Genomic DNA, 14,524 nt, shown 5'->3' on the forward strand with positions numbered 1-14,524 from the left:
AAGATGCTCACTCTGGTGACAAAACCAAAAAAAGCAGGGCACAGATCTCTCTCCCTGAGAGGCTGACAATTGCTTCAAAGCAAGATCACAGACTCCAACGCTCTCCTTCTTTGGTGACCGTGTCAAGACACCGTCCAGAAAAACCTCTTCCCTCTGGAAATTCCCTTTCTGTGCCATCTGAAGTCCTTCCTGCCTCATCAGCTGGCGGATTATGGGCTGACGAGGGGCATCCTTGCAGCCGGGGTTTACGCAAGGAGGTTTGAGTGTTGTTACTCCCTAGGAAATGCTTCTCTCTGCCTTTCTCTGCCTGTGCCCTTCTTTCCTTGAACTGTCCCTCCAGTCATTCGGTAAGTTCTCCTGGGCACTGACTCTGTGCTAGGCATTGCTAAGCACTAAACACCCCAGAGCATTAGCTGGACCTGGACTCACAGCTCCAGGAGGGAGGCAGAGCCTCGGAGCCTCAACTCCCACCTCTGCACAGATGGCTCCCAAGTCAACCTGGCTGGCCCTGTGTCCTAACTGCCCACCAGGTAGTTACTCTTGGAAACCCCAAGTGTAAAATGCCCACAGCGGATTTCACTGTCTTCCCCCAGAACTCTGTCCCCCTCCAGACTTCTCCACATCTATGCACAGCAGCCTTTTGGTGGTAGGTTGGTGTCAAATAACTGAGACTTCAAACCTTGAAGTTGTCTTTGAGTCATTCGTGCAGACACTGCTTACCCATCACCTCTGAGGCTGTAAACCGGTTTCCCTCATGTGCAAACTCTGACTGACTGTTAGTAACTGCAGGAGCTCTTTGTTGAAAGGGAAGGTTTCCAGAGCTCAGGGGGAAAGCGTGTTGAGGCTGATAAGGAACACTGAGCTGAAGGGGCAGAGGGGAGGAGCCACACACCTTGCATTTGCCATCCCCAGACTGTCTCTGGAACCTCTTTGTCTGCCCTTCCCTGATACTAGACAGAGGCATGTCGCCTGGGGCCTAGCGTATTCGCTGGCAGCCCCCTTGTGCTCAGCAGCTTAGAGGAGACACAACCACCTAACAGACTCAGCTCCCAAGAGCAGGAGCCAAGGCTCACCCCATGAAACAAAAACAGGTCCCCCAAACAGTACGTGCTGCAAAGCTGCGTTGTGTAGAGCAGAAAGCAAACAGCACGAGAGTTCAGAGAAGAGCATGAGACTGGGCTGGGGACGTGTGGGAATGCTCATGGAACATGGGACTTGAACATGGTCCCTGGAGTCAGCATCAGGTGGGCTCACAAGAGGAGACAGTGCAATCCAGAGAAGAGGGCAACATAAGGGGTCTTAGGCAAGGGCAAGTGCAGTTCAGTGTGGCTGGGTCTGGAGGCTGCCCTGGAGTCCCAGCTTGCAGGACAGCCCAGGTGTGGGCCCTGCACAGGGACCCTCGCTCCCCCGTGCTCACCACACCCTCCCTGCAGCCCACCACAGGTCCGGGCCAAAAACTCCCGGCCCCGCCATTTGGCCATAGGAAGCTATGCTCTATCACAACTTTTCTGGACATTGCATTCACCTTTGAAAGTCAGAACATTCTGGAATTTTGATGCACTTCAGATCTGCTCCCACCCCCACCCCCACCCCTGCCCCCAACACACTCACATGTCCAAAGGCTCTCTCTCTTAAAATACCCTGAAGGTGACCACGCCAGGGAAGGGGGCATGAAGGAAATGAGTAGGGAATGGTCTAGAAGAAAGAATAATTTTGTGTGTGTCTGTGTGTGAGATAGTCTCACTCTGTCCCCCAGGCTGGAGTGCAGTGGGTTACTGCAGCCTTGACCTCCCAACCTCAAGTGATCCTCCCACCTCAGCCTCCTGAGTAGCTAGGACCACAGGCAGGCCACATGCCCAACTAATTCTTTTTTTTTTTTTTTTTTTTTAGTAGAGACAGGGTATCACTATGTTGCCCAAACTGGTCTTGAACTACTGGGCTCAAGCAATCCTGCCTCAGTCCCCCAAAGTGCCAGGATTACAGGTGTCAGCCATCATGCCCAGCCTAGAGGAGGAGGAAGAGAAATTCAAGAAAACCATAAACAAGGGCTGGGCATGGTGGCTTATGCCTGTATTCCCATTACTTTGGGAGGCCGAGGCAGGCAGATCACTTGAGGTCAGGAGTTCAAGACAAGCCTGGCCAACGTGGTAAAACCCCATCTCTACAAAAAATACAAAAATTAGCCAGGCGTGATGGCACGTGCCTGTAGTCCCAGTTACTTGGGAGGCTGAGGCACGAGAATCACTTGAACCTAGAAGGCAGAGGTTGCAGTGAGCCGAGATCGCGCCACTGCACTCCAGCCTTGGCAACAGAGTAAGACTCTGTCTCAAAAAACAAAAAACAAACAAACAAACAAAAAATGGAGGCTGTGACAATCTGCTTTGGCCAAGAAATGTGTGTAATGGCCAGTCACGGTGGCTTATGCCTGTAATCCCAGCACTTTGGGAGGCTGAGGCATGTGGATCACTTGAGGTCAGGAGTTCAAGACCAGCCTGGCCAACATGGTGAAACTCTGTCTCTACTAAAAATACAAAAGGTAGCTGGGTGTGGTGGTGCACACTTGTAATTCCAGCTACTGGGGTGGCTGAGGCAGGAGAATCACTTGAACCCAGGAGGCAGAGGTTGCAGTGAGCCGAGATCGCACCACTGTACTCCAGCATGGGTGACAGAATGAGACTCCATCTCACAAAAAGTAAGAAAAGAAGGAAATGTGTGTATCACCCCAGCCCAGTGGAGAGACCATTGCCCCGGCGTGTCTCTGAAGCTCCTCTGTTCTCAGCTCGAGGCTCCTCTGCAGCCTTGGCGGCCAGGCCGTCACCCTGGCAAGATCCCTTTCTGAGCTCCTTAGGCCTGGCCTCCTCCTCCAGCCCACTCTACCCACTGCTGTCCCAGTAATGCTTCCCAAGCCTGCAGCCCTGGTGTGTGACTGTCATCCCTTCCTCTTAGGAAATGCAGAAAAGACCTTTCGAAGCACAAAGCCAGCTTTCCCACCCTTGCCACACACTCTGTCCAGCAGGGGGTTTCCTTGAAAGGTAGGTGGGTACAGATGCCAGGAGAGGATGTGGGGCACCTGTATGAGCCTGGCATCAGGAAGACCCCCTTAGGGATCGCAGGAAATCTGAAAGATGTCAGCCCTACCGACCTGGCTTGGTTTTGTTTTTTCACTTTGTGCTACCGGAGGCTAATGCTTTTCTTTATTTTTTATGTTTTAGAAAAGTGGGACATCTTCCAGAAGGGCTCCCCCGAAATGTTTTCAGCCAGTCAGAACCCGGTTTCCAAGGGCTGCCCTTGGGCTTATCAGTGGCAGGGAGCAGCCCAGACCGTGTTTTATGGAATTTAAATGATGAAGTCCAAGGCCTGCCTCTCCGCCAGTCCCTGGGCCATTGAGCCAATTTGCAAACCATTAACATTCAGCCCGAATCAGTCATGAGACACCAGGTCAGAGCTGGCTGCCCAGCCAGCCGCCCAAGCCTGCAGCGTATCTGTGTAGTAATTGTATTGAAAAGCCACTAATTCCAATTTAATTGCTGTGCCTTTGGTAATCTGGGTCGTAGTTAACACCGATAAATAAACTCCAACTTGGATGGGAAGGTTTGTTGGGAGGTGGGGGGTGCAGAAGAAATTGGTGAGGCAGGTTTTTGAGGTTTGGTTCCTACCCACTCTCCCTCACCCACTGGATCTCATGCTGCTGAGGACCAGCTCCAATGACCTCGGTAGCCGCGGGATCCAGTGGGCTGTACCGTCCTTCCCTGGCGTCCTCTAGCTGTGGCTGCAGCAGAGCCACAGAGCCACCCAGCACAAACCTGCCAACAGCGAGACCCACAGAGCCACCGGCTCTGCACAGAGGCACTGCCATGGGCTGGCACCCTCTCCCCTCTAGGCGGCCCCCTGTCTCCCCCGATACTCTGTCTCTTCCTCTCCCTGCCTCCCTGCTCCCAAATATCCATCCCCAGCAGCCCCGATCAGATGCTGAGAGATGCTTTGTTGCTGCAGGCAGCCTGCCTGCTCCCAGGGCACCATATTTCCCGCCTGAAACTCTGCTGCTAGCAAGTGCCCAGGCCATCGAGTCTTCTGTGCATTCAGTGCGCTCCCATATGCAAGACTGAATGGAAGCTTCAGAGAAATGAAGCTTCACACAGGTTCGGTGACTTGCCCAAGGCCGTGCAGCAGGCCAGAGTCCTCAGGATGAAAACCCTGGGCCAGTCTCTGCCTGTGGGCTTCCCCTCAGGCCCCATCCAGAGCACCCTCACCCCCACGGTCACCCAAGGGCATGCCTGATACCCCGTGGCCAGCGTTGCCACCTAACCCGTGCTGTGCTCTGCTTCTCCCCAGACCTGCCCATGCAGATCCTGAAGCCAGCAACCTTCACCGACACCACCCACTACCCTCTGCTCCTGGTGGTGTAAGTATCGTCATGTCTGTCTTTCCCTGGTGCTCGCTGTGGGGCTCCATGACACCCATGATAAATGAATATTGAACTCTTAAGAAAAGATAAGCAGGAGAAATGATATTGTTGCAAACTGAAAACATAAGATCGTTTAGCCCAATGTCAGGTTCTTTAGGACTCTTGGAGACACCCAGAGGTTAAAGGAAAGTGGGTGCTGTGTACCCACCACCTCTCCCCAGGCTGCCTCAGGTTCTGTGACCATAAAGCGAGGCTGCTGGGATCATCATAGTGGCATCTTGCATGACAGGCTCACCGGAGGGAGGCACGGGACAGGTCCCAAGACACAGAGACACAAGCTGGCCGGAGCCTGGGACCCGCACCCTGAGCCCGTGGGTCTCACTCAAATTGGAGCCTGGCTGGCATTTCTGGCCACTGCCCTGCATGCCCTTTCTTCACCAGCAAAGAATTTTTTCAGCTCTTTCTTATGTTCATTAAGAAAGCTTCCAGTTTGAGTTTTGAGAACAACTTTTTGTGCTCTGTAAATGCCTTGAAGGTGTTGGGTCTGATTAGGGAACTCAGTGCTGGGAGCCGGCCCAGTGCCCTGTGCATAGGTTCAAATGCCACCTGACAGCCCTGAGTCTAGGTGATGCCCACGCGCTCACACCGAACGGGAAGGCAGTGCAGAGGGGGCCACCCGGATCATTGAGCAAATGCCCCAATGCACCTCCTGGTCTGTCATTTCAAGACCATGGAGCAGGAGAAACTCCTGCATCCCTTGTAGCCTGGGAGAGCCGGCTGAAGCAGAGGCCAGCGCTGGGCTGTGCTAGGGATGCCAGTGACCCCCTGAGTAAACGCCGGCGCCTGTGGAGCTCTGATTAACCCTGGTGTCTTGCCCGGCTCCTTTCCTGAGGGCTGAGTCCCTAAATAGCAAAAAGATTCCATTATAGAAACGCCCCAGGGCACAGATTCCAATAGCTGATTCCATTTTGCAATTAACCCACTTTCCTTAATATCTGAACTGCTTTCACACTTTCCCAGCAGCCACGCATGCACACTCAGCCACATGCAGACACACGCACCCACACACAGGCACACGCACATGCACACACACCCACATGTGCACACATGCACGCACACACATGCATCCACACACGCACATGCACACACATACACATACCCACAGGCACACACACCCATATGCACACACACATGCACACACACGCACCCACACACATGGGCACACACACATGCACACACACCCACATGTGCACACATGCACACACACAGATGCACACACACATGCACACACACACCTGCATGCATAAGCACACACATATGCATACCCACATGCACACATACACACCCACATACACACATGCACACACATACACACAGGTGTGCATACGGACCCACATGCAGCACACACATACGCACACCCATATGCACACATATGTGTATACACACTCACATGCACACATGCACACATCTATCCACACCCACACCCACACACAGACCCACACACCCACACACGTGCACACACCACACGCATTTCCTGCCTCCTTTCTCTTACTAAACCAGATTTTCCCCACTTTCTCCAGGATGCTAACGACTTCCAAACCAGCTTTCTTCCCCCGTACACTGGCTTCTTCAGTGATCTTAAAGGAAATCCCCAAAAGCTTTTCCGTTTACAAGACGATTCACTTTCCCTTCAGAGGGAAAAGTGGTCATGCCCGGTGGAGACAGCTGAGCTCCGCTAAGCTCGGACGGGACTGGCCAGCAGCCCCACCCCCTGGGTGCACACTCGCTCTGGCCTTGCTAGCTTGCCTTGGAGGTTGTGTCTTTCTGTTTGTTTCTCGCTATGACATCAAATGTGATAGCAAGGAGATCTGGAGTCCCTAAGTCCCTGCTTCAGATTAAAAAAATCCAAAAGAAAACAAACGCACAGTGGACATAGAGCGGCGCCATGACTGACCAGGACCCTAAGCACGCAGCACTCCAGCGCGCCGCTCCTGGCCCGCTCCTCCCGCCCCCGCGGCCCCGCCCACTCCTCAGTCCTTGGCGGACAGCAGGGAGAGTGCTGGTGGCCGGAGCAGTCACCTGGCTGGATCCACTCTCAGGAGGGGCACTGCTCCCTGTTGCTGTTCCAAGGAGGCAGGCTGGACGTGGGGTTGACTTTCTCTCTCCTGTTCATCCTTTTCCCGGCAAGTGGGAAAATCACTTAAAAACCTCCCCACACCCATGAATATGCTGGTCAATGAGGAACAACCAGTCCTGCGTAGAAAATGGCCCTGTTGCCAGCCTGGGCAACATAGCAAGACCCCATCTCTACAGATTAACAGATTTTTCTTTTAATTAGCCAGGCATGGTGGCACATGCCTGTGGTCTCAGCTATTCGGAAGGCAAAAGTGGGAGGATTGCTTGAGCCCCAGAGGTCAAGGCTGCAGTGAACCAAGATTGTGCCACTGCACTCCAGCCTGGCTGACAGAGTGAGACCCTGTCTCAAACAAAAGCAAAAAAAGAAGAAAAGAAAAGAAAGAGAGAGAGAAGGAAAGAAGGAGGGGAGGGAGGGAGGGAAGCAGGGAGGGAGGGAAGGAGCGAGGGAACAGCCCTGTTTGAGGAAAAAGAAAACAGCCCTGTTTGTGGCACTGGTCGAATACCATGGTCCAAATGCCCCACCATGGATGCCCTTCAGCCAGCAGTGCCGGGCTAGCAAATGAGGAGCTGGGAGGAGAGCACAGTGGGAGCCACCAGCCCAGGTCGGAGGCCACACTGCCCAGAGCCAAAGGCTCTTCGACCCCCGAAGAGAGGGAGGGAGAAAGGCCACCCATATGGCGGGTTTGCTGTTACTTCCAACTTAACAAGAGACAGACCACGTCTTCAAGCCAGGGATGTGGCTGGAGTCAGCGCAGCCTTGTCACTTGTGATGGGTACTGAGGGGCATCTAGAACCCAGGAAAGAGAAACCTTCTTGCCATGGAGGGAAAGTCCCCACAGGGAGAAGGTGGGAGGACTTGTATTGTTTCCCTCACCAAATAGATGCCCTTTGGTGGCCGTCCCTGACAGTGCCAGTGTGTTTAGGGATGGCCCTGGGTGCCCTAGGTTCTTGGAGGTCTCCTCTTCCTCCTCGCCTTATGGGGTGTGGATAACACCTGGCTCACCTGCCCGGGGCAGCAGAATCTGGGGTGTGGAGTTGAGCGTGTGGCAGCCGGGTCACGGGTAAAATCCCTTACGGGGGTCATCTGACGTGGCAGCTGCTAGACGAGCCGCCACCCACCACGCAGCAGGCCTGCTGAGCCCGGGCCTCTCTTTCCAGGGATGGCACCCCGGGGAGCCAGAGCGTGGCTGAGAAGTTCGAGGTGAGCTGGGAGACGGTGATGGTGAGCAGCCACGGTGCGGTGGTGGTGAAGTGTGACGGCCGCGGCAGTGGCTTCCAAGGGACCAAACTCCTGCACGAAGTGAGGCGGCGGCTAGGTTTGCTGGAGGAGAAGGACCAGATGGAGGCCGTGCGGTGAGCACCCGCCCTGGAAGCAGGAGAGGCCGGGAGGGGACGGGGCTCCTCATGGGGGCAGCGCCGCAGTCACAGCGCGGGAATGCTTTTTCTCCGTGCACACATTTTGCATGCAATTTGCTCTTGCCTAAAATCTCTTGGCCATTCCAAAGCGAGTTTCAAAGGACACTGTTAGGAATCTTCTTCTAGGGACGTTTATAACTAGTTTTCCCACTGCAGGGTAGATTGTTGACTAAAACAAGGGGCTAGAAATCGCCAGTTGGGTCTGCTTGGCTTTTCTGCGCTGTGGTCACTGACCCGGGCCAGTGTCCATGTGTGTCTTTGCCAATTATCCCAAGGGGAGGAGAGAAGAGATCACGAAGGAAGGACAGAAAAAGGGAAGGAATATGAATGGGGCTGGATCCATGGAAATGGGTCACCCTCGTTACTCAGAGCAGGACCTCCATGCACATCCAGGTGGGGCCAGAATGCCCTCCCCGGCTCTGAGGAAGGGCAGGCTTTTGTTCTGTCATTCCTGTGCATCCCTATCACTGACTCAGCAAGAACAACCAACATCACAGAAAACAAAAGGAGGCTTAGCACCAAGGGGCCGATGCTCCAAATGACTTCTTGAATCTTATTGTTGCACTGGAAATAAAAAAAGACATCAAGACACTGTGCCAGGCTGCAGCTGGCCTTCAGGCTCATTTTGTAGAAGCAGTTTTCACAGTCTGATGGCACAGAGGACTGCAGCGCTTACTCTAACTTCACCCCTTAGAGATGCTGCAGGAACAACTCAGCAGACTGCGGACTCAGGTTCTGGGAATGACAAGAAGGCAGGGAGAAGCGCACCTACCAGGGACCCCCGCCGTGACCATGATCATCACCGTCATGGGCCGGAGAGCGTGAGGCTGGGCCCGGGCACGTGAGGAGGGTGGAACACAGAGCCCAGCTCAGTACACGTTTATTGACTGGAGGATGATAGGAAACCTGACATCTCTGTACCTATTATACCAGGGTGCTTTGTGCGTTTGGAAATTTTTACTCAACTGACTTTCAAAACATTTCTTCTGATTTTGAAAAAGATTGATGGCCCCTGGTATGTACTCAGTAAATGGTCTTTCAATGGAAAACAATGAGTGTGTGAATGAATGGCCCCGCTCCTCCCCCAGGGAGCTATGAGCTAGGTGATGGCAGACAAAGCAGTTGCTTCAGAACCCCGTGCTGCAGGTGGGAAATACAGAGCGGGAGAGCTCTCAGGACTCAGATACTCCGGGAAGGAGCGTCTGCCAGGATGCCTTTGCCTGGAAGTCAGTGACTACAACAACACATGTGCGTGCACACACACACACACACACACACACACCTCAAATAAGGAACTATATTGGCTACGAAAGACACAGGGATGCCAGGCCTTAGGGTTGATGAATCCAGACACCAACAGAAGACCCAGGCTCTCTCTGTCTCTCCGCCCAGCCAGCCATGATGGTCTCATCCTAAGCCGAGCCCTCAGGTCACGGGATGGCCCTCAGTAGCACCTGGCTCCATGCTTCTTCATCTACCTCCAGCAGCTTGGGGAGGGAACCACTTTTAGAAACTTCCAGAAAGGAAGGAAGTCTCCTCAGAAGCAGACAGCAAGCCCCTCCTTCCATCTCCCTGGCCCTCCCCTGCCCATTCCAGAACCTGCCACCAGTGAGACAGGTGCAGGCAGCTCCCCAGAGACCAAGTGGGTCTGCCTGACACCAGTGTGGGGCCAGCCTCTGAGCAGAGGACATGGGGTGACAAGGGAATGCTGGGGTTCAGTGTGGAAGGAGGATGGGTGGGTGGCTGCTGGGTCAGCAGCGGGCAGTGCCAGCCACAGAGGACTCCCAGGACACGGAAGCCGGCCCAGGCTGCGCTCTGGAGTGGAGTGGGCCTGGCTTCCTGGGTAGGGGCTTGAGGGCTCTCCTGGCTTCCTGGACCCCCTCCTTTGGGTCTTTTCCACTTGTGCGTGGCTTCCCCCGCCATCTCCTGCTCTTTCCTCGCCCCATCTGCTCTATCTCCTCCCAGGGAGGTTCGGAAGCCCGGGGCCTCCCCGCCATCAAGGCCAGGCCCAGCGGAAGGTCGCAGCACCCTCAGGCTCCCCTTTGACACTTGGCTCTGCCTGGCATCTTCCCCGAAGAGCACAGGAATCAGAGGGCAAAGGTGTTTCACACACGCGTCGTGCCCTAAAAAGAAGGAAGGGGCCCAACCATCTGTTTCAAAACAAGGCAAAGCCTGTTCTGGAAAAAGAGTCAATAATGCCAACTCCTGAACCACCGAAGCTCGAAGAACGGGAGCGCGTGGGCAACGGCAAAGCTTAGAGCCGCTGCCAAGGCACAGACTTTCTTAGGAAGCTGATGCCCGGTGGCGCCAAGCCATAGAAAGCCTCCCTCAGCTCTCCCTAGGAACGAGGTCTGCATTTTCATTCATCAGAAAGAAATAGCCCAGTTTGATCAGAAACCTAAAATCAGGAGGCCGATGCATTAGCCTGACTCCTCCCACTCCCACAGTTCCCCCGTCCACCGCCACCGTATCCTCACCAGAGCCCACAGGGCCAGCCTCCCACGAGCAGCTGAGATGAGCTGTGGAAGGCGGCGGGCAGCTGTGTAAACCCGGCTAGGGCCAGTGGGCTCCTGCCTCCTGGAGACGGGTTGTCTCTGGGCTCGACTTGTGATTTTCTTCACCATCTTTTCTTTTGGGTCCTGTGTGCTCGTGTGTACACACACAGACACCCTGGGCCACGTGCTAAGGAACAACAGAAATGCCTCATTGTTATGTATTCATTTCTTCACGTAGCTAGTGGAGGAAGCCAAAATAATTATCCCCCAAATATTGAGACCTGCTAAGTGAAAGACACTGAAAACGCAGCGACTCTCTGCCTCCACCCATTTGCCAGACGCCAGGACATCCATCCTTCCTTCCTGGGGACGGCACCTGCTCACCAGCCCAGAGAGGGCCCCAGCTGTTGCCAGGGGCTCTGGGGGCAGATTGCACTGCCTTCTCACAGGTTCCCTCCTTTTAAAAGACTGGAGGCCAGGCGTGGTGGCTCACGCCTGTAATCCCAGCACTTTGGGAGGCCCAGGTGGGCGGATCACCTGAGGCCAGGAGTTCAATCAAGACCAGCTGGCCAGCATGGTGAAACCCCTTCTCTATTAAAAACACAAAAATTAGCCAGGTGTAATCCCAGCTACTCAGGAGGCTGAGGCAGGAGAATCGCTTGAACCTGGGAGGCAGAGGTTGCGGTGAGCCAAGATCGCGCCACTGCACTCCAGCTGGGGCAATGAACTCCGTCTCAAAAAAAACCCATAAATAAATAAAAGACTGGAGCTGCTCCCTCCTTTGCCTGGTCACTATGCTGAGAGTTATGGCTCTTTGTTAAAATACTGTGTAAACAGGGCCCCTAAGCCACTGCCTTGAGAGGAGGCCCTGGAACCAAGGCCCCTGCCACGTGGATGACACAGCGCACGCCAGGAAACCTCTTCTGGTTTTCCTCTTGTTCATCTGACTTTCATTTTCAGGACAGTGACAGTGTCTCGACCAGGAGCTCATAAGGGTTGAGAAAAGAAATTATATTTTCTCCTCTTTACTAGAAAATGTCTAAAAGTATCTCTAACTCCACACTTGATATTATGGCTTGGCTTGAGGTAAAATCGAGACAGACAATAATTTCCATCTAACAAGCAACAAGCCCACAGCCTGCAGGCGTCCTGCTGCTGGTTGAGGTCCAGAAACCAGAAGGACCCCAGCCACTTGGTGGGGGAAGCAGAAGACCACAGTGCAGGGTGAGGTCCCAGCAAGGGTGAGGCAGGGACCCAGAGCACTGAGGCCCAGAGCACCACGCGGTTGCTGCCAAGGCTGGGCCGTAGCAGGAAGCTCATGGGAAGAATCCCTCTATGGCCAAACAGGTACAAGACAGAGGCCTCCTCCCAGGAACTGGGAACAGAAGGCTGTGCAGGTGGGAATGGGGTCTCACTGGCTTGACTCTGAGCCCAGAAGCATAGAACCAGAGCTCCATACATCCCTGCCGACCCGTAAGGCTCGTCCCAGAGCCCACGTGCTTGGAGTCGCAGGCTCTGCGTGGGGGCCCAATAGCAGCAGATGGACCCCATGCAACAGGGGGGCTCTGCGGCTGTGGATTAACAGCTTGCAGTCGAGAAGCTTCTATACCTGGAAGTGCTACAGAGTTATTGCAAGGGTGCTCTGAGTTTTTAATGTGAACATACTGACTTGGCACTAAATAAAAGCAATAAATAATTATATTGGAATGCTAAGGTTGCTTTTTATTTGAAGAGGGGTTTTCATCCTTGAAATGGATGGAAAACATGGCTCTGGGCCACAGGGAGACAAAGTGCCAGCAGGATGTGCACTGAACCCTCTCTCCCCTCTTCGACCTCACAGGACGATGCTGAAGGAGCAGTACATTGACAGGACGCGCGTGGCCGTGTTCGGGAAGGTGAGTCTGCGCCACCCTGGTCTGAACACCCCACAGTTCCAATGTGGCCTGCACCATTACCCAGGTCTAATCCTAATTTATTGAGAACGTCTGTGATCTGCTGGTGAGCAAGTGATTATTTTTCTTAAATCAAGAGCCTGGGTGCTTAGTGATTCCAGCCGTGGGAGGTTTCATTTGATCAGCTCATTTTTCTAAGTTTCTTTTTACATTATCTGGAAGGAAAGAGAAGGGGAGCCAGTTCCCTGCAGGAGAGCTCTAATACATTCCTAATGACTTTTCTCCCATCCGCCTGCTGTAGCTCTTGGCATGGTAGCCAGGAAAGAAGGGAAGCAGGAATCTATTTCTGGATTTCTTGATGTGGAGTAACAACGTTAATTACCACGTCTACCTAGACGGAAGCACAGGTGTGGGGAGGGTCGCGCAGTGAACTCTCAAACCAGAGCCGCTCCCACCTGGTGGCCCTTGTCAGAAGGCTGTAGCCTGGGACAGCTCAGCTGTAGCTGAGGCCCACGGTTTGGAGTTAGGGCCACCTACTAGGGCCCTGGTACATGGCCCCTCATTCTCCTTAGCCTAGACCTGGGGCCTTGATCTCAAGAAGGCCAGCACACAGATGGTTCGGCATAGACCCATCTTCCCTCTGAGAATGACCCTCAGCACAGGTCCTGCAGAGAAGGCCTTGCCGTGACACCCCCGCAGGTGAAGGCTTGGACAAGTAATCAGCACAGTGCCTCTTACGTCATCGCCTCCAAAACCTCAGAGCCCAGCACGCGCTGGAGACCCAGCCCTGCCCTGTGGGCTGCTCCCGGGAGCAGGGGAGGCAGGAGCCCTCCCACACCTCCTCCTTACCTGCTGGAGGAGAGGCGGTCAGGAGGAGAGCCGGTGGCTTCTCGTTCAGAGCCCGGGCACAGAGCCCTAGAGGTGCATTCCAGGCATCTGAAGCCACTGGATCATTGGGAGGTGTAACTTGAGTGTCAGTAGCCATCACCTCTCCCCACCCTCATGGAAGTGACTTCCCAGCAGACTGGCAGCTGAAAGGCAGGGAGCCTGGGCCGTGGTCAGTCTTTTCCAGTCCTCACTCTGCCCCAAATGCACATGGTTGCCACTCCTGAGGGCCTGGCCTCCTTCCTGTGCCTTCCATATAGTCCACCCACTCAGGGCCTTTCATAGTTCACTTCTGGACACAGAGAGGCTTTCTCAACAGGTAGTTGGTCCAGAAGCACAGGCAGCCGAGGTGCCAAAGGGAAAGGGGACCCCGTGCACCTGTCAGAGCACAACTGATGCACCCCCACACCCTGTACCCCCGCACTCAGCTCCTCCGAGGACACGTGTCCGAGCTCCGTGCTGGGGATCTTTCCTCTGCCATCCTGCCCAGTGGATCCCGGGCCTCCTTCCAGAGCATGAGCATCTCTGTTTTGTTTTAACAAGCCTTAGATAGAGGTCCGTAGACCGCACACTGGTATTTCTCCTCTGAAGAATAAAGCATCAATCCTTTTAGTGGCTTGGCATGTTGCGGCCTGTCCATTCTGTTTCCCCCTCGCATGTGCCCCAGTGATCCAGCGGCAGCCTTTGTCAGGCATCGCAGGACCTGGGACACAAAGCCCAGGGGAGCAGCAGCCACCCTGCACCCAGAGGTGACCTGGAGAGCAAGGGGGCACCTGTGCGTTATGTTCTGCAGGTTTCCCCCAACACCGAAAATCCCCCCTGCAGAAGATTGCCCTTCTCTCATTTAAACCAGAGCAGGCCGCGTGGCCCTGCAGGAAAATGAGATTTAAAGAAAACGAAGAATGACAAGTAAGGACGTGTGGAGTTCACTGACAATAAATATTGTTTATCAGGAAATGAAAATCCTCTTTCATTGTCATTAGACAAGGTGCCCCTGCCCTATTAAAGGAACACACCGGAACGATCATACAGGTCACAAATGGTTGATCTTGGGGGAGTTTGGCATGACCTGCACTTCACGGTCTCAGTCAGGCACCTGGGTTCTCTACACTCCACACTCCCACCAACACGCATGCTCACAGACTCACATACACATGCATGCTCACCCATACACATGCTCACACATTCACACACATGCTCACCCATACACCTGCTCTCACACATGCTCACACATACACATGCCCACCCATACACATGCTCACACATACACCTGCTCTCACACATGCTCACACATA

At 54.1% G+C, this 14,524-nt stretch overlaps 1 protein-coding gene across 5 annotated transcripts in view; it reads left to right on the top strand.

Moving 5' to 3' along the window:
• DPP6 (dipeptidyl peptidase like 6) overlaps nucleotides 1-14,524 on the top strand; it is a 1,185,884-nt gene that overhangs the window by 1,160,661 nt on the left and 10,699 nt on the right. For all 5 annotated transcript variants that reach the window (XM_063641745.1, XM_055269771.2, XM_055269769.2 and 2 more), the window contains 3 exons: nucleotides 4,333-4,402; nucleotides 7,700-7,894; nucleotides 12,293-12,347. In XM_063641745.1, coding sequence (XP_063497815.1) covers nucleotides 4,333-4,402; nucleotides 7,700-7,894; nucleotides 12,293-12,347 — 320 coding nt within the window. The remainder of the gene's footprint in view (nucleotides 1-4,332; nucleotides 4,403-7,699; nucleotides 7,895-12,292; nucleotides 12,348-14,524) is intronic.

This window comes from Symphalangus syndactylus, chromosome 6 (genome assembly GCF_028878055.3).
Source record: "Symphalangus syndactylus isolate Jambi chromosome 6, NHGRI_mSymSyn1-v2.1_pri, whole genome shotgun sequence".
NCBI lineage: Eukaryota > Metazoa > Chordata > Mammalia > Primates > Hylobatidae > Symphalangus > Symphalangus syndactylus.